This window comes from Polistes canadensis, unplaced genomic scaffold, assembly GCF_001313835.1.
Source record: "Polistes canadensis isolate GaletaPanama2010 unplaced genomic scaffold, ASM131383v1 scaffold_136, whole genome shotgun sequence".
NCBI lineage: Eukaryota > Metazoa > Arthropoda > Insecta > Hymenoptera > Vespidae > Polistes > Polistes canadensis.
This window is the reverse complement of record NW_014569683.1, coordinates 238,251-259,536: the sequence shown is the minus strand read 5'-3', so window position 1 is coordinate 259,536 and position 21,286 is coordinate 238,251. Positions and strand designations below refer to the sequence as shown.

The 21,286-nt window shown below is 30.8% G+C and overlaps 1 protein-coding gene across 1 annotated transcript in view; it reads right to left on the bottom strand.

The window, feature by feature from the left end:
- LOC106788347 (GATA zinc finger domain-containing protein 10-like) overlaps positions 1–21,286 on the bottom strand; it is a 375,811-nt gene that overhangs the window by 128,065 nt on the left and 226,460 nt on the right. The window contains exon 2 of the mRNA XM_014751523.1: positions 18,276–18,361. Coding sequence (XP_014607009.1) covers positions 18,276–18,291 — 16 coding nt within the window. The 5' untranslated portion in view covers positions 18,292–18,361. The remainder of the gene's footprint in view (positions 1–18,275; positions 18,362–21,286) is intronic.

The following is a 21,286-nucleotide window of genomic DNA, read 5'->3' as shown; positions in this document are numbered from 1 at the left end:
TAATTATTAATAATCTAAACTGTTAAAAAAAAAGAAAAAAGAATCCTAACAAAGATTTTCAAATTCGACTTATTTTAATAAATATTACAGAACGTCGTATTGAAACAATTTTCCATTCGCCATCAATCATTCAAAACCACATCAATCATAATTTTGAATAAAAAAACATTTTCAGTTAACATTTATAAATAATAAGAATCTTTTACGCAAATCATATAATACATTGCACGTCTGTTCATAAATTAAAAAAAAAAAAGAAAAAAAAAAAAATTAGAAATAAAATAAAATACAAGACCATAAGTGAGTCTCTCGGGAAGGGCCGAGTCCGAAGGTCATCGTTTGAGATATTCTTTATCTACTTTTTTCCCCTTCTCACAGTAAAGAAAACGAGAAGATGGCGTGTCTCGGTGATCGCTTGCCGATTCAAATGGGAGGGTTTGAGGTATCGCGATCTCACGGATCACCCTGTTTCCACGTGTACGATCCATTTTCTCATGAATAACGCATTTTGTAGGAAAAATCGATATGCAGATTGCAGAATGTACCTACATCTCATCCATTCTCTCTCTCTCTCTCTCTCTATTTCGCATACACACATACACAGAGAAAGAAAGACACATAGATACACTCAATATTATTCTCTTACTTTTGGTTTAGCATCATCGTCTCACTTTATCCACCTAACACAGCAAACATTGGAATACGCGTGCATTTAGGTCAGTAGAAAATCCCATTCTCTCTTTCACACACTTCCATCTCTTTCTTTACCTTATTTTCCCCCTTACTCCCCCTTCATCGTCGTTTCCTTACTCTTGAAAAGTAGCCGTGAATCGAAAGGAAACGTCGAATTCCGGAAGGAATGAAGGAAGGAAGGAAGGAAGGAAGCCAACAGAATCCGCGTGGGCGTGAAATTGAATTGTCTTATTGTAAGTAAACAGAGAACAATCGAGGTTAGCGAAGAATAAGACGCATATCCAACGTAGAATCACAAGAACCTTCGAAGGAATAAATCTTATTCGTCGAAGTTAAAAGAAATCGTATAACACGAAGCTTACGCGGAACTTTCCCTTTTCGGAATGCTGATTCGTTTGATACCCTTTTCCCATGGAAAATCCTGAAATACGAGATACTAAGAAACGAAAAAAGTTTTTATCGATAAGAATATATTGAATAAGAATTTGATAAATATATGTGTCAATTTATTTTTTAACATTATCGTTTAATTTCTTGTAGTTTGGTATACATTTTTATTGGCTTGACGATGAAATAATTTGTTGTTTTTTTTGGTGTTAGTCAGGAAGGTTACAGTGATTCTTTTTCAGTTATTTCAGTTTTATTTAATTGTTATCTTTCTATATTGTATTTGTTATATGCGTATAACATTGCTTTTTTTTTCTTTTTCATAAAATGAGAAGTCATGTTTATACTACTCTTTACTATATTTGTAGTAACAAAGATAAGACACGCGTAGTTTGTTTCATTTCTGATTAGAGGATTTATTATTTTTGTTTATGTAAACTACTGGAAAAGAGTTACACCAGTAATAGATTTTGCGTATGGTAAGGAAGAATTTTGCTAATCAGGAAATGAAATAAAAGTAACACATCTAGATTTTTCGAATACCAGATAATAAATATTTTAAATTAGAACAAAATTAAATGTGAGTCCTTGGTCTTTTCGAATGCTGAGAAAAAATTATTTAGAAATAGAAAAAGATTTATTCGATTTATTGTAATCAATTATAATTTATTCTAATCTAATTGTATATCCAAGAAAAAATATATTTTAATTCAAAAACGAAATTATAACAATACCAAATGTTACTTTCAACACAATAGAAAGATACTATCAACACAAAATAACGTTACAACACTAGGATTCTCGTATAAGAAAGTAAATCTATAATAAAATCATAAAATGAATTATTATATATATATATATATATATACAAATCACGTTACATTGTATATAGAAAAGAAAAATAATTTGAAATGAACGTAAAATACTACAATTCACTAAACTAGAAACAACGAATTTCTAAAACGATTCGCTTGAAACGTTAAACATTAGCCTACATCGATAATGACGCTTTGGTTTCGCTGCGTCAACTATGGTTAATTGATTCGTGATAGTTGAAGCCGTCTATTATCGTCGCGTTCGATTGGCAAAAGGGTGAATTGTATAGAGGAGTGTGAGATGAGTTGTCAGAAAGGGTAGGAGAATACATACATACACATACACACACACAGTGACAGATATAAACATTCACCTATACATATTTATAGTAAATTGGGTCGCGTTTGGTGCACGATGGAGATTGGACGATTTAATTGTACGAACTGGGAGTACTATGCGTCAAAAATTTCACGTATTCTTCTATAGGCCAGTCAGTCAGCTTGCTATCCAACTATCTACCTACACCAACAACGTCATCAAAAACTCTATTTGTTTCCCAGGTGACCCTTCCAAATCACCATCTATTCTAAAAACTACCATGTGCGAGTAGTCATCTTCTCGGTGAAATGAATGTCAGGTAAACGTGGCACGAACGAGCTATGATCGATGGATTTTTTTTTTTACAGGATATACGATATCGAACCCTGTTTTTTTATTTTATTTATTTATTTTCTTCTCTCTCTCTCTCACTTTTTTTCATTTTTTTGTTTTTTTTAAGTTAAGTTTAGTTTTCGAAAATACAACAGGGGGCACCATTTATTTCCTCATTTGTAAATGAAATAAATAAAAATGTATGTCTCGCGTTATGAGTAATGACGATGAAATAACTTTGATAAATACTATCGATCATTGCTTTCGTAAAATTCATTGAGATTTCTTCTATTATTTTTTTTTTTTTTTTCTTTTTTTTTCCCCCGAAATAGAACGCTCCAGTTTATTCTCTCATTTGCAAATAAAAAACGTCGCGCTGTGAGTAATAACGAAAAAAAAAAAAAAAAGAAAAAAAATCTTTTTTGTTTTAAATCCTATCAATCAAGAGACAACCTAACCTCAAACTATCGATTTTATTTTCATAGGATAAAACGATATAGAAAATTTTTCATTTTCTTTCTTTCATTTTTTTTTTTTTTTTTTTTTAAATACAACGGCACCATTTTTTTCTCATTTGTAAATAAAAAAAAAAAAAAGAAGAAAATGTCGTTATGATTAATAACGAAAAAAATGATTTAGTAAAATGCCCTAACAATCGAAAAAAAGATTTATTACGAATTGTCTCGATGAAATAATTGTAAAAAAAAAGGGAAAGAAAAATAAAATAAAAATGAGAATTTAAATTGCGACGTTATCTAACGTTTGGTTAAAATTGTTCGGTGAATAAGAGAGAAAAGGGGGTATAAAAATTATTCAGATAAAATAAAAGACAGGTCGAGTATGCGCGTCACGTTGGCCTCGATAAGGGCCAGTCGTATAAGGTTACCTGCCCTTACGACAACCGCATTTACCTTCTGCTTCCGTCTCGCTCTCGGCAGTGATATCATTTAGATTTCATTACGAGCTTACATTGGTTCTATCTTAATGGCAAGTAAAAGCACCTATGGTTAAACTTAAGTTAATATTAGAAGTTCGATAGTACGTTTTCTACTTGTTACAATGAATTTATTCGAATCTACAAAAGTAAATTGAAATGATTTGAATAAATTAAAATTAAAAGTTCACTTCTTCTTTTCTATTTATTTTATCATCGTATTTTATTACAATAAATATCTTTTAAGATTTATTATATATCAGGTAAATGAACATCAAAATTTTTTTGACATCATACATCAATTGTGTTAATGCTTTTTTTCAGAAATTTAATATTGATATAGAAAAGTAATAAATGATATTTTGAAATTGTTATATTCATTTTTGTTGCATCTATAATTTGTGTTATTAAATATTGAACAACTCTTTGACGGATAATTTATTGCTATGATACTAAAGCAGTATGATCAAATTAAAATAGTAATTTTTTTTGTAAACAGTTAAGTAATCTTCTATTTTAATTTATAATTATATATTTAATAGTGCAATTTTTTTACCAATACTACATGCATTCCTATAAAATTTCGACACAGTCGGTAATCCGAAATTTTTATGTTGTTGTTAATATTGAAGCCATATTACTTTTTGTATTATAAACAAAAATTAAAAGATATAATAATTTTGCTAATCTTATTAAAGATTTTTTTTGTTAAATTTTACAAATGCAATTTCTCGTGCATGATTACTTCTGTGAATTACATTAAAATTGATGACATCACAGTAAATCGTATCACCACCATTGTAATTTAATAAAGATAACCTAAATGATAATTTATTCGATCTTTTCGATAATTTTCTTTTTAAAAGTTTACTATAGTGATATCATTTTCTCGAAAATGATGCAACATCGAAGAATTATTATGATTCATTTTACCAACGATGATCTTGGACAATTTTCCTCATCTCTTAGAAAAAGAAAAGATAAGAAAGATTCGTTATACCTTTGTTTAAGAGTAATTCAAAGAATGAGAGTAGCCCTAAATCGTCGTAGGATCGTCGTTCAGGCTCTTGGGTAAATTAAGGACCGTACATAAGAGACGTTTCCGGACACCCTCAATGGCAGTAATAACACTAACTTCTCGTCAGTTCACGTTGGGAAATTCTCGAAGGATTTTATCCTGTCCAACGAAAAATATCATTTCGATGAACGTTCGTTCAGGAATGCTATTCGAAAAAATATATACCTTTTGATAAAAACGAAACATATACTTGCCCGGTTACGATTATTTCAAAATTCATTGTATTTCTTTAAGTTTTAAAGAAATCAGACGAATACAAAAAAACAAAATTATTTCAATTGATTAAAGTAATGTCAGAATATTTGATAGATGATAAATACATAAGTTACACTTTTAAGAAAAGAAATAAATTAAAGAATAATTTATTTGTCAAATTGTACAATAAAATTATGAAATTAAGTGGAAACATGAAAGTGCTCGAAAATATTGTTCATTTATTTCTAAAATTATCTAAATACTTTTAGTTTATTCTGTATTATAACATTTTGTTCTAAATGAATATTCGATAATTCTTCTATGTAATTAAGCCACATGGGTTGAATATGACCCACGTGAAAGTAGTCAAAATTTAGAAGTGAGACAAATACAATCAACGTTACTCTTATTGGTTAATACTAATCGATATGATAAGAATAACATCAAAGTAAGCTGTGTTTAGTAATAATTTGTTGAACTAAAGAACAGTGCGAATTTCGATTAGCTTTGAAGTGAGATCGTCTTTGTCGTGGAAAATAAGAAGAAAATAAATGAAAAAAAATGAAAGAAAAATAGAAAGAGAGAAAGAGAGAGAGAGAGAGAGAGAGGAGGATCAGTGGGTCGTCTTAAAGAGGTCGAAGAGGAAGCAGGAGGTTATCTCAGACGTGATCCAGCATAATGCGAGAGCAATTTGGTGAATGAAGTTAATTCAATGGCGGCTCTTCTGCACGTCTCAACTTTTCTCTACAGCCACTCCTTTCCTCACTGACGAACGTTAATTTCCATACAGACATGATTCAAAATACTACTTTCTAACGTTTTACTACTTTATTCTTATATTAGTTAACCAACAACACGTTATTCTTAAGTTTCAATTAGAAGAATCTAATTTCATGGTAGTTTATAACTTCATATTATAAAACTTAGAAAAATCATTGATTATAATAATTAGTACAATATTTTAAAGGATATATATAACGTCTCGATTTTTATTATTCGCAAGTAAAATCGAATTTTAATATTATCATTTTTCTGAATAAAACGTTAGCCCATTTTTTTTCGATGACTATAAAATCTTTATGCAATTTTTAGTTAACGTCAAGTATAATTATTTCATCAAGGATACAAGTGTTAATTAATTATTTTTTAATTCCCACGTAATATCACAAGACAATATTATAATATTGTCTTGTTATTATTATTATTTTCTTTTTTTCATTAATGTATATTAATTATTATTTACAGAACGCGAGCACGTATTTCAATCTCGTTACTTTAATTTGTGTTTTTAGTATTAATTCGAATAAAAAGAAAATTTAAAAATCCAAATAAAAATTAATATCCCCAAGAAAGAAAAACAGCAAAAAAAGAAAAAAAAACGAGAGAAAGGGATGTAGAAAAGTAACGAAACAGAATGAAAGAAAGAAAGAAAGATCAAAAGAAAGAAAAAAAAAAATTGAAACATAAGGGGTGGTTGGGGTTGGTGGGGTAGGGGAATATATTGAATAAGATTCGTACTAATGAGAGCCGCTCAACACGCTTTGCCGTTTTTAATTAGAGAAAATGAAACGTACAAGGATCCAACATCGGTAGTTCAATGATCGCAACCGGCTTTCTGTTTTAAACCCGAGAAATCTGGGTCGAAGAAAGATGGAAAGATGGAATGAAGGATGGATGGAAGGAAGGAAGGAAGGAAGGAATGAAGAACGGTGGGAGGGAGGGAGGGACGAAAAGGAAAAAAAAGAAAAAAGGGGGGAGGGGGTTGTGCCTGATATTTTTGCTCACCTCTATTTGGGGGGAAAAAAAAATTGTACGAGATAGAAAAACAGAAAAAGAGAGACAGGAGGAGGTGGTTGTGGAGGAGAAAGAGGGGAGGAGGGAAAAGAAATAAAACAAAAGAGTAGAAACACGTAGAATGACGCTAGCAACGAAGACCGCGGAAAGGCAAGAGAGAGCCTCATTAAAATAAACTACATTATTTTTCAGTAGTAAGAAAAAAAATAGAAATAGGAAAAAAAGAAAAGAATAAGAACTGTTAGAAAGGTAGGGAAGTAAAAAAGAACACGGAAAGAGAGTGAGCGAGAGAGAGAGAGAAAAGATGAAGAAGAAAAAAGGAAAAAAATATTAGTGAAACAGTGCTCCAGTGAAAACTGTTTCTCTTTATATTGTCCTCTCTCCTTTCCTCTCTCTCTCTCTCTCTCTTTTTTTTCTATCTACAATCTCTCTTTTTATCTCTCTCGTGACCCTATGGATGGTGCGTCAACGTTTCATCTTTTTCTACCCCCGGACTATGAATGGAACTAACGGGCTTTGTTAACATTGTTATGGCTGGCAGACAACGCCATTGTTTCCTTACTGGCCACCTGTGCTTCCCACTTTACCTGCCGCGACTCTACCACCGAATCTTCTTTCCCTTTTTTTTCCTTCCTTTCTCTTTTCATTTCTATCTTTGCCTTTTCGTTTAGTTACTTGTTCTTTCTTTTTTTTTTTTTTTTATTGTCTTCGCTTGATCGAAAGAAGTTTGAAAACTTTAAAGGGAGATATAATAGTTCGAATTCGTCAACGAAAGTGAATGGAAACCTTTGTTTTATTTCCTACCCCGTTTCCATTATAATTTTTCTTTAACTTGAATATCTTGAAAAGTTGAACAATCTGACGTAACAAATCTGTTTAATGTAATCAAATTTTGTTGATCTATTTGTAATACAATATAGTTTTTTAATTCGATAAAAAGGTTAGTTCGATTTTAACGAATATAAAAATATCGTAAACATTTATATATAATTACCTTAATCAATTATTAAAATAAACAAAATGGAATTTATCGATTAATTTGCATAGGATCGATGAATAGAATTTAATCCTCGATCAAAATGTCAGAGTTGCGTTGAGTAAAGTTTAGACGTTTTCTCATTCTATTCCTCATCTATCCTTCTGTTCTTGTTACTGTTGGTACTGGTGGTGCTGTTTCTGCTATTCCAGTCCCTCTTTAACGTTCAAAATCGAAGGCGATGACGATCGAACCGGTTACCGTCGACGTGGACAATCGATGTTGGCCATCAGTTGCAGTTTGCGCTACCCGGTTATGCTCGGGACAATTGTTATTGACAAATCGTAATGCCCGGTCATCAGTCATGACGGGAACAGGACACCCCCTGACCGTGAATGTGCCCTCGCGTTCACGTTTCCCGTCAATGTGTGCAAGCTAGTAATCGTGTATTAGAGTAGACATACGGACCTCGAAGGGTCAGCGTTAATGTCTCGGAGGAGAATGGCAAGCTTCAATGCGTTCATAGTGGATTTGATTCGCGGTAGATTAATGGAAATTAGCTCAGAGACGAACAGAACTCCATACGTCGATATATTCATGTATATGTATAGATATATATATATATATATATATATATATGTATATTTGTGTTTAGTATATAGGTATGTGTATATGTATATACGTGTGTTCTCTCGTCCTTTGACCTTAACCAATCGATCGTATCTCAAAAATAGATAACCCATACGAAATCTTTACACCAGTTAAATGAACTTGCTGATGACAGCGATTAACACGTCGCTTAACTCAACGCTATAATTATGATTTATGGGAGTTACCTTTCGATGTTGGCTTCTCATCAAGTAAATTCAAGTTATTCTTGATCAAGTAGTTCGAAGTAGAGGTAGTGTTGGTGGTGGTGGTGGTGGTAAAGTTTAGAGAAGACCTTACAGGTGTCAAGACGATCGTTATGATACCGAATTGTGCGATTACTTACATAGCACCAGAACATTATACTACCTGATCGAGGTTCGGATCAACGTCTTAACTTCAACCCATTGATTCCCCATGAGACTACAAGTATGATAACGTAGTTAAGAACATCATTATCGTCATTCTACGAACAATACTAATCTGGAAATATTCGAGATAATAACTTTACTATTGTATTCATTCGATATTTCTCCTATTAATTGTATTATTAATTTGGATTGTGTCTTTTTTCACGATAAGATAAACAATATTATTAAGGAAAAATGATCATATTAAAATAAAATATATACAATTAGAAATGAAAAAATGACTTGAAGATTTTAAGAAAAGGGAGAGTAGAATTTATAGTAGGTAGATTGAAAATGGCCCCAGGTGGTATTCTTCGAGCTTATCTTTATTAGAATCGTAATACTAAATCGTTGTCAGGGTTGGAGACACCTATAGTGAGAGAAGGCTAGTAGCCTGGCCGCAAACCTGTCACAAATCCTTGTTCTCGACACGCGCCACTGGCCACCGATGATCGTAAGCATCAGGAGGATGACGTCAGAACGCTCAGATGCAGGATCACCTAGGGTGTCCTGGGGACGTTACGGTCTGTCGCCTTCACCCTTCTCTCTCTCTCTCTCTCTCTCTCTCTTACTCTCTCCAAGATCACAAATCACAAATAACGATATGTGTGATATGTCAACCAACGAGACACTGGATCGAAGAAATTAATTGATCATTAAAATGTGCTTTTTTACTTACGGAATAGTAGTTTCATGGATTGAGAGGATCTATCAGGATACGTTTAACGACATCAATAAATACCCATCGAAATATCCTCGTAAATACGTTACGAGCATAATCAGAATCACTTGTCGTATCATTTCGGTTCGTTCGAATTGACCTATGAAATTATTTACCAACGCGTTATATATTTCCTAAAGGTGATCGTAAATTCCGTGGCTTTTAATTGCCGACTCGAATGAAGGGAAAAATCTCATGGCTTGTTATATTACGTTTATCGGCTTTTCATTCTCGTTGATATAATTAACAATTACATCGATGTTGACCCAAATTTTGTATATCACGCTTCTGTTCATAATCGGAAGAATTTCAAATGCCGTTTTAATCGTTATCTATATTGATATGCGATAAACTAATTGGTCGTCATTTTCGATTGAACGCAATTGACCTAGATTATTATTTATCATTTTTGTTCTTTTTCTCTTTTTCTTTCTTTCTTTCTTCTTTTATTTTTGGTTACTGTATTAAATAACAATCTGAAATAAATCATAAAATGTTATTGATTTGTATCAAGATCCCATCAGAGTTATTTCATTTAAACTTCGATTGTTCATTTTTATCATATATTTCGATGTTACAAAACATCATTATAAAAACGTCAATATATTTGAAAATTTCAATCCAATATCAATAATCCATTTAATGTTTCTTCGTATCAAATAAAACACCTAAATGCTGTAGTACATTCGATCTAAAGTGCTCGTAATGTTCGATTCCTTAGAATCAAGTTAGTGCTTGTACATAAGCCACGTCCAAGTTGTCTTCCGGATGTTCGAAGAAGATGGGCAATGTAAAGGGAACTTTAGTCAGTGTTAGTACGTACGTGTGTATGAATGAGAAGTAAGAATAGAGACAGAGAGAGAAAGAGAGAGATATGGAAGGATGAAAGATCGTCTAGGTCGTTCGAAATTGGCGACGAGCATTTGCCCTTTCTAAGATGACTTCGTTCAAGTAAGAGGAATAACGGAAGAAGAATAAGAGGAAGAGGAGGTGGAGGAAGTGGAGGAAGGTATTGAAGGGAGTAAGGTCCAACGTGGTTTTCGCGAATCGCATTATTCGCGGCTGAATGCTGGTAAATCAGGGTTTCGTAGAATTTGCTAGCAGAATCGGTACTTCCCTTGAGTCGTTCCTGTCCTGAAAGAGATAGACAGACAGACAGACAGACAGTGAGAGAGAGAGGATGAAGAAGAGGGTGGTTAGATGGAGGGGTGCTTGCCTACGGCAGAGAGCGGTCGCCTTGGGAATTCAATTATACCAACGGAACAATGGTACTCTGCCGGTAATGAAGGTACCGTCGTCGTCGGGAGGTCATCAGATTACTTGGTATTTACAATATATAAGCCGGATGGTTAGCAAAAGTGCAGAAAGAGGGAGAGAGAGAGAGAGAGAGAGAGAGAAAGTGTAGAGGGGTAGTTCCCTTCTAATCCCTCTCCCCAAACCATCCCTTACCTCAACTTTACGCTACCTCTCTTCGATTCTCTTCTTTCATCTCAGCGAACCTTTTTACTTTCTTCTCATTTATTTTTTTTTTTTTTTCACTTTTTTCTTCTTCCTTTCTCTCCTTCCCACTTTACTCTTTTCTCAGACCCCTATTTAGGTTTTCCTTCACTCATTCGCTCGAATATTATTATTATTTATTATTGTATAGCCCTTTTTCGTTTGACTGCTTGCTCGATGCAACGGGAAAAAATTTTGTTCTATAAACATCGAACATTGGGGGTGGTGGTGGTGGTGTTGATGGTGGTGGTGGTGGGCAAGGGGAGGGCCATTTTTCGATATTACGCAACGATTGTTTTGCGAATAAGGAAAAAAAGAGTGCGAGGGAGTGAGATGGAAGGAGGGGGGGAGGGGAGGGGGGAGGGGTAGAGGGATGAATGGTAGGATGGATTTAATTAATCGACGTGGCATCGCGACTCGTCGAAAACGATTCGCCTCGATAAATTGAGCGTTGCGAGAGGGACCCGGTCACGATTTAAAGCAATCGTCTGAATAAATATCCGTCCTGGTACGCGTTGGAAAAAAAAAGAGAAAAAAGAACGAGGGGTAGTTTTCCGAAGTGAAAGAGAAAGAGTGAGTGAGTGAGTGAGAGAGAGAGAGATCGTTTTTTTGATTTCAACGGAGAACGAGTTTTGTAATTACGTTAAAGGGTAAAAGAAAGAAGGGAAAAGGTCCTGGGTTTTCCTCTCGCTCGATTGGCCATGCGTTTAAAAACGAGAATTGATTTTGACGATGATTTAAAGAGCCTAAATTCGTTACTTCGTTTTTTTTTTTTTGTATTACTATTTTCTTTTTTTTTATTTTCCTCCACGTTTTCTTTTTGTCGAAATTTGTTCTTTTGTATTTATTTTGTACCCTTGATATTCCTAATTTAAGAGATTTAATTTTTTCTTTGTATGAGCTGTCTTTTTCTCTCTTCTTTAATATTATTATGTTTGATTTTAATTGTATTTTGTATTATTGTTTTATAATGAAAAAACGTTTTGATCGTGTAACGTAAATTAAACGAATTTGGAAATTATAAATTTAAAAATGTTCTTTTTTTACGAATTCTATTATAGGTTAGTATGCAATATGAATAATTTCTAAATAATAATAGGATTATAAATAACGAACATCGAGGTGCTATTGTTAGAAGGAGATAAACATAAATAAGCAGATATTAAAAAGTCCATATTAATTCGGCATTCGTATAACGTTCAAATGAATATGATATTACGTATCGTTCGTATTTCATATGATGAAAATTTTATCGAGGATTTAAAGTATGCAAAATATTTAATCCTACTTCTGTGTCAGAAATATTTCATACGTATTAATATATAATACCAAAGTTTAAAAGTTTCTCGTTGTTAACCTACGAATCTTATAATTATTTCATTTTTCAAATAAAAACTTATCAAATTTCATGAGTTTAACCGTGACAAATACTTCCATGAATAATATTAAACAAAAAGGACAAGGTAATTTAAATAAATAAACATTCTTATTAACACCCAATCATTATCTTCGTCATCACGACGTTGGATAGTTTCAAATATTACAAAGAAATTCAACAAATAACTAAATGTTCGTTTAAATATCGAATCTTAGCAGGTGCTAGTCGTTTACGACACCCCTTTTAATTGTCAAATAAATATTTAATTCAGTTAATAATTCAAAAGATAAAGAGAGAGAGAGAGAGAGAGAGGATTCTATTCTACCATTAACTAACTCAGCTCATAATTCATTAACATTAAAAGATAAAATTGTTAGAAAATAAATATATAAATATAATATAAAGATACTTCGATAATAAGAATATCTTATTTCTTTTCTGTATACCTTTAAATAGAATATCTGATTGATGTAACGAAACAATAATAAAAACAAAAAAAACAAAATATAATCAGAAGATACTCCGATCAATAAATAATTCATTGCATATCTCAGTATAAAATAACGTTCCTACTCGAGTATAGTAAAGAAGCTGTAAATTGAAAGATGTAAATTGAGCTTTTGCGAGAATATTCTTGAGTGTCTTTTTCTATTTATTTTTATCTCTCTCTCTCTCTCTCTCTCTCTCTCTCTCTCTCTCTCTCTCTCTGTCACTTAAACAACATCATAACAATTTCTACGTTTCGATTCTTAGATAAAGAAAGACATGCAGATATCGCAGGAAGGATTCTTTTAACTAGCTAGACATTAAGTGAGATACTTGAAATATATTCAAAAATCGTAACTTCGTGCAAAGGAAAAAGCTTTATATAAGTATAAAGAAAGATAGAAATATAGAAAGAATCAAAAGATAATAAAGGAAAAAATCAAAAGAATATGATACAAAAGAATACTTGTTAGCATTAACATAGAACAACTGATATTTCCATCATCTTTTCTTTTTTTATCCGTTTATTCAAACCACGCCGATAAAAAAAAAAAAATAAGAAATTAAAATTAAGATTATAAAAAGGGAAGATATAGCATAAATAAAAGTAAACATTAATAGACGCCAAAAAAAAGTTAATAGTAAAATAATAAAAAAAAAAAAAAARAAGGGAAAATAAAAAAAGGGCTGCTGGTCTTATTTTCTCCAATGAGATTTTATGTCTAGTTAGTATGGATTTTACTAACGATCGAGCTAATTTGTATGCTCGGTTCCTTTCAGACACGACCCCTCGTAAAACGGCGAATGAAAGACGAAAGAGATCGTATGTATATGTATACGTGTACCGTGTAGATGCATTTAGGTTTATTCATGTATGTATACACGTATATAAAAGTCAATGAGAGACAGAGAGAGAGAGAAAAAGAGACAAAGAACGCGAATGGTTCAGTGTCCGTTGTAAAGACCCCTACTTTTCTTTTTTTTTCTTTCTTTCATATTCTCTCTCTCTCTCTCTCTCTCTCTCTTTTACTTTCTCTTTCTGTCGTTTTCGAAGCCACTCGTCTGTAGCTCACCTAATGGCCAGCTCAAGGATGCATTTACATGAAAATACCTAGAAAGATGCTTAAGCATTATTGGTGTGTTTCACGTTCCCTGTTTCAGCATGGTAGACAGGTAAGCGACGAGATAACGTCAACTATTGAACAAAAAATTTGTGGCATGGGTAAGATAAATAACGACTTCAAATATCTAAATGACGTATAAGTGTATTTTATGTATTCGTTCTAACATTATCATAAATTCTGTTTCTTTCTTTTTTTTTTAAAAAGAAAAATGATCATTCAATGTCATTCAATTTGAATTAGAACAATTTCAATCAATTTATTCGTATAAGGATTGATTTTCAATGTATTTTAAGTTGCATTATTATAATGAACTGGTAAATGATAAGATAATGTCAATTATTCATATAATTTGTGGTATCAGTAGATAAAAGAGGACTTTAAATATCTGAATAATGTATAATATGTGTATTTTATAAATTGATTTAAATATTATTACATAAATATCTTTTTTATTAGAAAGGATTATATAATGTCATACAATTCATGTTAAAACTATTATATTTATTCGTATATGATTGATTTTCAATGTTATTTTAGGTAGCATTTTTATAATTGATAGGCAAAAGGATAAGATAATGTCAAGTATTCAGATAATTATTAGGTACGGCTAAATAAAAGAGGATTTCAAATATCTGAATGAATTTATATTTCGAAATATCCATATAATTCATTCGTGTATTTCGTGTAGCCATTGAACGTGTACCACAAATTTTCTTTCAAATATTATTCATATACTTTCATTAAATTCCAGGATTTAAAAAGAAATAATTTATTCGTATGCAATTGATTTTTAATGTGATATAATACACAGGTAAATTTGGAGATAACATCAATTATTGTTGGATTAATTTATGATACTAAGAGAATTCTATAGAAATAACATTTCTCAATATTCAAACTCTCTTACTATTATAATTAAATATTATACCCAAATCCACATTATGTGACTATATATGTTGTATTTACATTTATTAAATATTATTTATTGATCAGCATAATAATTAAAGTATTTTTTTATTAAAAACTATATCGATACTAAGACATACTAACAAGGAGACGGTCAGTAAGTCCAACCTCAGATTTTTTTAAAAGTTCGGGTAAATATTTTTTATACTAAAAGTAAATAGATTTTAATGAAGCTTATATTAAACTAAAGTACACTCTTTGGTCTACGCGTATAATAACTTATTGAGTTATAAATCAATTTGCAAAGGTTCATAAAATGTCAGAGAATGCAATACTGCAAATTGTGCATCTTTGCAATTTCTTTGAAAAGTTTTGGTCAATATTTTTTATACTTTTAGCAAATGGATTTTAATGATTTTTATATTAAATTAAAATACACTCTTTTGTCTATGCGTAGAATACCATATCGAGTTATAAATTAATCTGCAAATGTTCATAAAATGTCAGAGAATGCAATTCTGAAAATTGTGCATCTTTGCCATTTCTTTGAAAAGTTTTGGTAAATATTTTTTATACTTTTAGCAACTGGATTTTAATGATTTTTATATTAAATTAAAGTACACTCTTTTATCTACGTGTAAAATACCATATCGAGTTATAAATCTATTTATAAAGGTTCAGATTATATTTCCTATAAAATTATTAGAAAATACTCTTAAAATAATAAACAAAAAATTTATTAAGCTTACTTCACAATACCGAAAAAAAGAAATAAGACAGCAAAGAAAAAGAAAGAAAAGGAAAAGAATGAAGAGAAAAAGAAAGATAGAAAGGTAAATATACTTGTTAGCGTTGTCAAGATAAGATATAGGTATTGGCGATGTCAAAATACACACACTACACTACTACAGCCAAAAAAAAACGTATCTATGTGAAATTTCAATTCGCATTTTTTCGCAAACGAATACTTATCTACGACTAGTTTTCAGCAAAATGAATTTTCTCATGGAATACTATAAGTATGAAAAATTTGAAAAAAATCTGAGGTGGGTCTCACTGACCGTCTCCTTGTAAAACAGTACAGTGATTAAATAAAAAAAAGACTGAGAAAATCGGAAAAATGTAAACGTGTATTACTTGCATTAATTGAATCATTATTACAAACATTTTCTATAAAAATATTCAGACAAATGGGTAATTGTTGGTAAAATTCAATTCAAATCAATGGTAAAATTAAAAAAAAAAAAAAGAGAGAAAAAGTAGAAGTAATTAAATAAATATCTATTCGTATAAAATATCGATTTATAGTAAGTTCGATAATTTTCAATAATATTCTATGAAATAGGAATCACTTAGAGAAATTTTGTGGTACGTTGGGATAATGTCGTTTCGATTGATCGTCTCTTTGCTTTCCTCTCTCTCTCTCTCACTCTCTCTCTTTCCATTTCTATTTCTCTTTCTCTATCCTTGCGGAATCGTAAATTCACTTCGCGAAGTACCGCGTGCGGTCGAAGAGCGGAACGAGCACGTCGAACGATTCGAAGTAGCCCTTCGCTTCTCGTTAAAGGATTTCGTGGATAGATACGAGGTACAAGGAGAGTAAGAGAGAGAGGAAGAAGAAGAAGAAGAAGAAGAAGAAGAAGAAGAAGAGGGATAGAGAAAGAGAAATAGGTAGAGGAATAGGGGGATGATAGTTGGAGAAGACGAAGGCGTGCGGATTGCGGCAGCAGTCGCGAGCATTTACGCGCTTCGCAGCCGCAGTGCTGGTAGTTCGAAGTTGCCATTCAAGGCACGTAGATTGCTAACCTAACTTATTTAGCGGTTTTAGCGGTATTTGATTAGTTGAGTGAATTTCCGAACTGTTTCAACCCTCTGCTCGCGTGCTATCGTCTTCGTCTTTCTATCTATCTATCTATCTATCTATCTATCTTTATCTCTTTCTCTATTTATCTTTCTATTTCTCTCTATTCTTACTAGGTTTCAACCCCTTTTTACCTATATGCTTAAAAACATTGTGTAATGAAATATTTGTGAGAGTGTTTTCTTATTGAATGTTTATAGAAGATTATCGGATTAATTTCTAATGTTAAATTTTTGAATGTATTTGAGAATTATAATATATTCTTTTACTTGTGTAGAATTTGATTATTGGTATTATTGGGTTTTAATATATTTTCATAGGAAATTTCTATTATACTGATTTTAGGATTAGGATTATTTTTATATATTTATTTTTTAATGAATTTTTCTATATTGTTTGGGGAATTAGAATTTATTTATTTAGAATTAAATAATAAAAAAAATGAGATACTTCGTGTGATTTTTTATAGAATATTCATACAACATTATCGAATTAGTTTCTAATGTTAATCTTTTGAATGTATTTGAGAATTATATTCTTTTATTTGTATATAGAATTTGATTACTGGTATTTTTAAGTTTTAATATTTTCATAGGAAATTTCTATTATACTGATTTTAGGATTAGGATTATTTTTATATATTTATTTTTTAATGAATTTTTCTATATTGTTTGGAAAATTACAATTTATTAACTAAGAATCAAATAATAAAAGAGATGAGATACTGTTTTCTTATAGAAATTTTATAGAAGATTATCGAATTAGTTTTTAATGTTAAACTTTTAAATGTATTTGAGAATTATAATATATTCTTTTACTTATGTAGAATTTGATTATTGGTATTATTGGATTTTCATTTTCATAGGAAATTTCTATTATTCTGATTTTAGGATTAGGATTATTTTTATATTCATTTTTTAATGAATTTTTCTATATTGTTTGGAGAATTAGAATTTATTAATTTAGAATTAAATAATGAAAGAAATGAGATACTGTGTATGTGTGTGTGTTTTCTTATAGAATGTTTATAGATGATTATCGGATTAGTTTTTAATTTTATAAACTTCTCAATGGAATTAAGAATTATATTCTTTTATTTCTATAGAATTTGATTATTGATATTTCTGGGTTTTAATATTGTCATAGGAAATTTCTATTATATTGATTTAGGAATTATGATAATTTTTTAATATTGTTAAAAGAATGAAAATTCCTTAATTTAAATTTTTTCCTTTTTGTTAAAGTCATATAAGTTCATTTATTCTTATTTGTGGATATTTTAGGGTTTACATTTTAAATAATTGAAACGTATTGAATTTTATTATATTCGATAGAAATGATTGAAAATATTTAGGAGAAATATGATCTTTTCGCCTTGCAATAGGACTTTTACCATAAAAAAAAAATAGCATAATTATGAATTATTTTATAAGATTAATGCAAATATTTGTTTTTTATTATTCCAATCTTCTATATCGATCGAGATAACTTTTTATCTAAATCGTTATGCAAACTTATTGCAGATAAACTTGCATCTTCTTAAGTCAATATTTATTTTCATGTTTATTACTTGAACAATTTCTGTACACACATTCGTGAAAGTACGTATATTTTCTCATATACATTTGCATTATCGTACACACATATGAATCCTCTTACATTCCTTCATATATTACATCTACTTTGTAAGTAGAGCAAGGTTTAAATTATGTTGACTTACCTTGCGAGTAGTTCATGTCCTTTTCTCATGTACTTCGATGATTACTCCTTGCCGGAGTATCGCTTTCACGGAGGATAAACTAACACCTGTAAGAAACGAGATTATCGATTAGTTCAATTAAGTTCACATTTTTTTTTTATCACGAATAACATTTTTCAATAGAGAAACAAATGACACTCTGTATTGTATCATTTTTATTATTAAATATCATTAATTTTAATATCCGAGAGCATTGAATTATTATTAATAATTTACACTTGCTAATTAAATACTATTTTATTTCATAACTGAAATATTTTTTATTTGCATATAGTGTAAAAAATATAATTAATAATTAATTTAAATATATTCGAACAATATTAATTTAAACAATTATACAGAATATCTTTTAACTGATGTTACAAGCAAACTGGGGATGATTCTTAATGAAATAAACGTAATAAAAAGAAAAAAATGTATAATAAAATAATTTCATTTTATAATAATATCGTATCAATATATGAAATACAAAAAATCTAATATGTATATATATATTATTAGAAAAGCAATTATTTTTAATATGAGACGTAAAAGTATAATTGAATGAAAAAGAAAAAACGTAGTAAAAAAAAGAAATGTATAATAAAATAATTCCATAGAATAATAATGTCGTATCATAATATAAAGTAAAAAAATGAATATTTGAAAAGTAATTTTATTTAATATATGATACGTAAAAAGTATAGTTAACGTTTGAAACGTCTTGTTAACGAGCAAAACGATTTTTCTTATTAGGAGTTGTCATGAAGGTAAGATAAAGAGGAAAGAGATCGTCCAGTAGGAGGACACATACACCATAGTCGTAGTTGACCTTTTCCTTGTCGTTGTCCTGAAAGAGGAACGAACATGAGATAGAGTAAATTAGTTCAGGAAACTATTTCGAAGCCGTTTTAACGTCCGGCGTATAATCTAGGATCCCCTTTCGCACAAGAGTTAACTCTTTCTATCTTTTTCTTTATTTTTCTTTGAACTCGTTCTATTCGTTATCCTCGTCGAGTAGGACGACGTATCAGCAAAAAGAAAGAAAGAAAAAGTAAAAGAAAGAAATAGAGAAAGAGAGAGAAAGAGAAAGGTACTATCCTAACCATTCGTTTTCCTATTCGAAAACGCGAAACGTTCGAACCTCGCGTGCTGCAGCTTCTTAATGGCGATCGGAATGTCGTCTAATTAAACCGAAATTATCGATTTCGTAGTGGACATATAGCCGACGGCTACACACGGCGACCAACCGGAACCTAAATCCTTCTCCACATTCCATCCATCCTCGCGAATCCGTCGTTAATGCATTCCTAAACATTCGTCCCCCGATCTCTCTCTCTCTCTCTCTCTCTCACTCACTCTTATTCTCACACACTCAATGTTACCAATCAAGAACTACAGATATTTCGACACTGGCTCGATAATGAAATTCTTTACAAGTTTCAATAACGGTGACACACAGATATATTGCAATTTATTTTTTCTTTTATAATACCCATTTTTCGATACCTAGGTAATATTTGTTTTTTTCTTTTTTTTTTTATTCGTTTCTCATTTAATAACAATTGTTCGAACGGAAACACTTTGAAATGACATTTTAACAGGTTACCGATGGAACTAGAATTATTATTGAATCATGTAATTATATATAGTGTAATTTATAATACATTTTTTGGCTTTTGTCAATTTTTCGATACTATGTTGTGAAGATATGTATCATAGAACACATCTTGTTTATGTTCTAATAATAATCGTTAACTACACACTATTGGTATTAAATAATTTATATATTTTATTGTATCATGTTTATAAGCTTTTATTACTTATTTGAATTTACATTCAAACGTTCAGTATGATAAATACGTTACATACGATTAAACGTTTAAACGTATCACTTGTAAATAATATTTCAACGTAATAAGAAATTCGTGTTAAAAACGCGTTGAGAGTGAAATTAACAATTTGTATAGACCAATTCTATTCTATACCTTTATTACCTTCTTGCACACATTTCTAATAACGATTATTTCAAAACAAAACCTTTAGTTTCTTTTTCTCTCTCTCTCTCTCTCTCTTTTTCTTCTTTATTTTTTTTTTTTTTTTTCTAGGTCTATTAAGTGGAGTTCAAATTACCAGTTCGATAATGCTCTTTTTCTTTATTTCTTTCTTTCCCCAAGAGGTCTAACATCCCCGCAGAGAAATTGTCGATTGGAAAACGAGGTACCTCCAGAGTGGCTGATCGACGGAACGTCGTTAAATCCCCCTCGGTGACCGCAATATACGAGGAGGACTTATTGGCTAACTAAGCCAATACTACCGCAAACGTTCTGTCCATCTGGTGTGCTAATTAGCAACTTGCTATAGGAAACGACGATAGGCGTCTCTAATAATCGAAGATATTACCCTGCMCCCCCCCCCCCCCCCCAACTTATTCGAATCTACAGACTTCTTTCTTTTTATTTTTTTTGTCTTTGTGTGTGTGTGTTTTTTTTTTTCCATATATCAGAAAATATTTCTAATTTTATCTGTCCGATCGATTGTAACATCTTAATTTATAAGGGTATATCGAAAATTCGATTTATTCAATTGCTATAAAATTAAATTTGTTACACTGGTATAGAAAGGAATATAATTATTGAGTTTACTATTTATTGATCCAGTTTACTATTGAAATAGAAGACAACGGAACATTACCATTCTTAGATGTAACAGTTATAAGAAATGAAGACGGAACCATATCAACGAATTGGTATATAAAACCAACAAGCTCAGGAAGATGTATTAATTACTATTCAAACCACCCTTTAAGTCAAAAAATTGGAACTATAAAAGGTTTACTATTCAGAGCTTTAACATTAAGCAATAAGAAGTTTCACAGAGAAAATAAGGAAAAAATAGAGACCCTTTTAAAGAATAATAACTATCCCAAGAGTCTCATAAACATGGTATTTAATGAATTCAAAATTGACAAAGATCGTGTAAAAAAACCGATT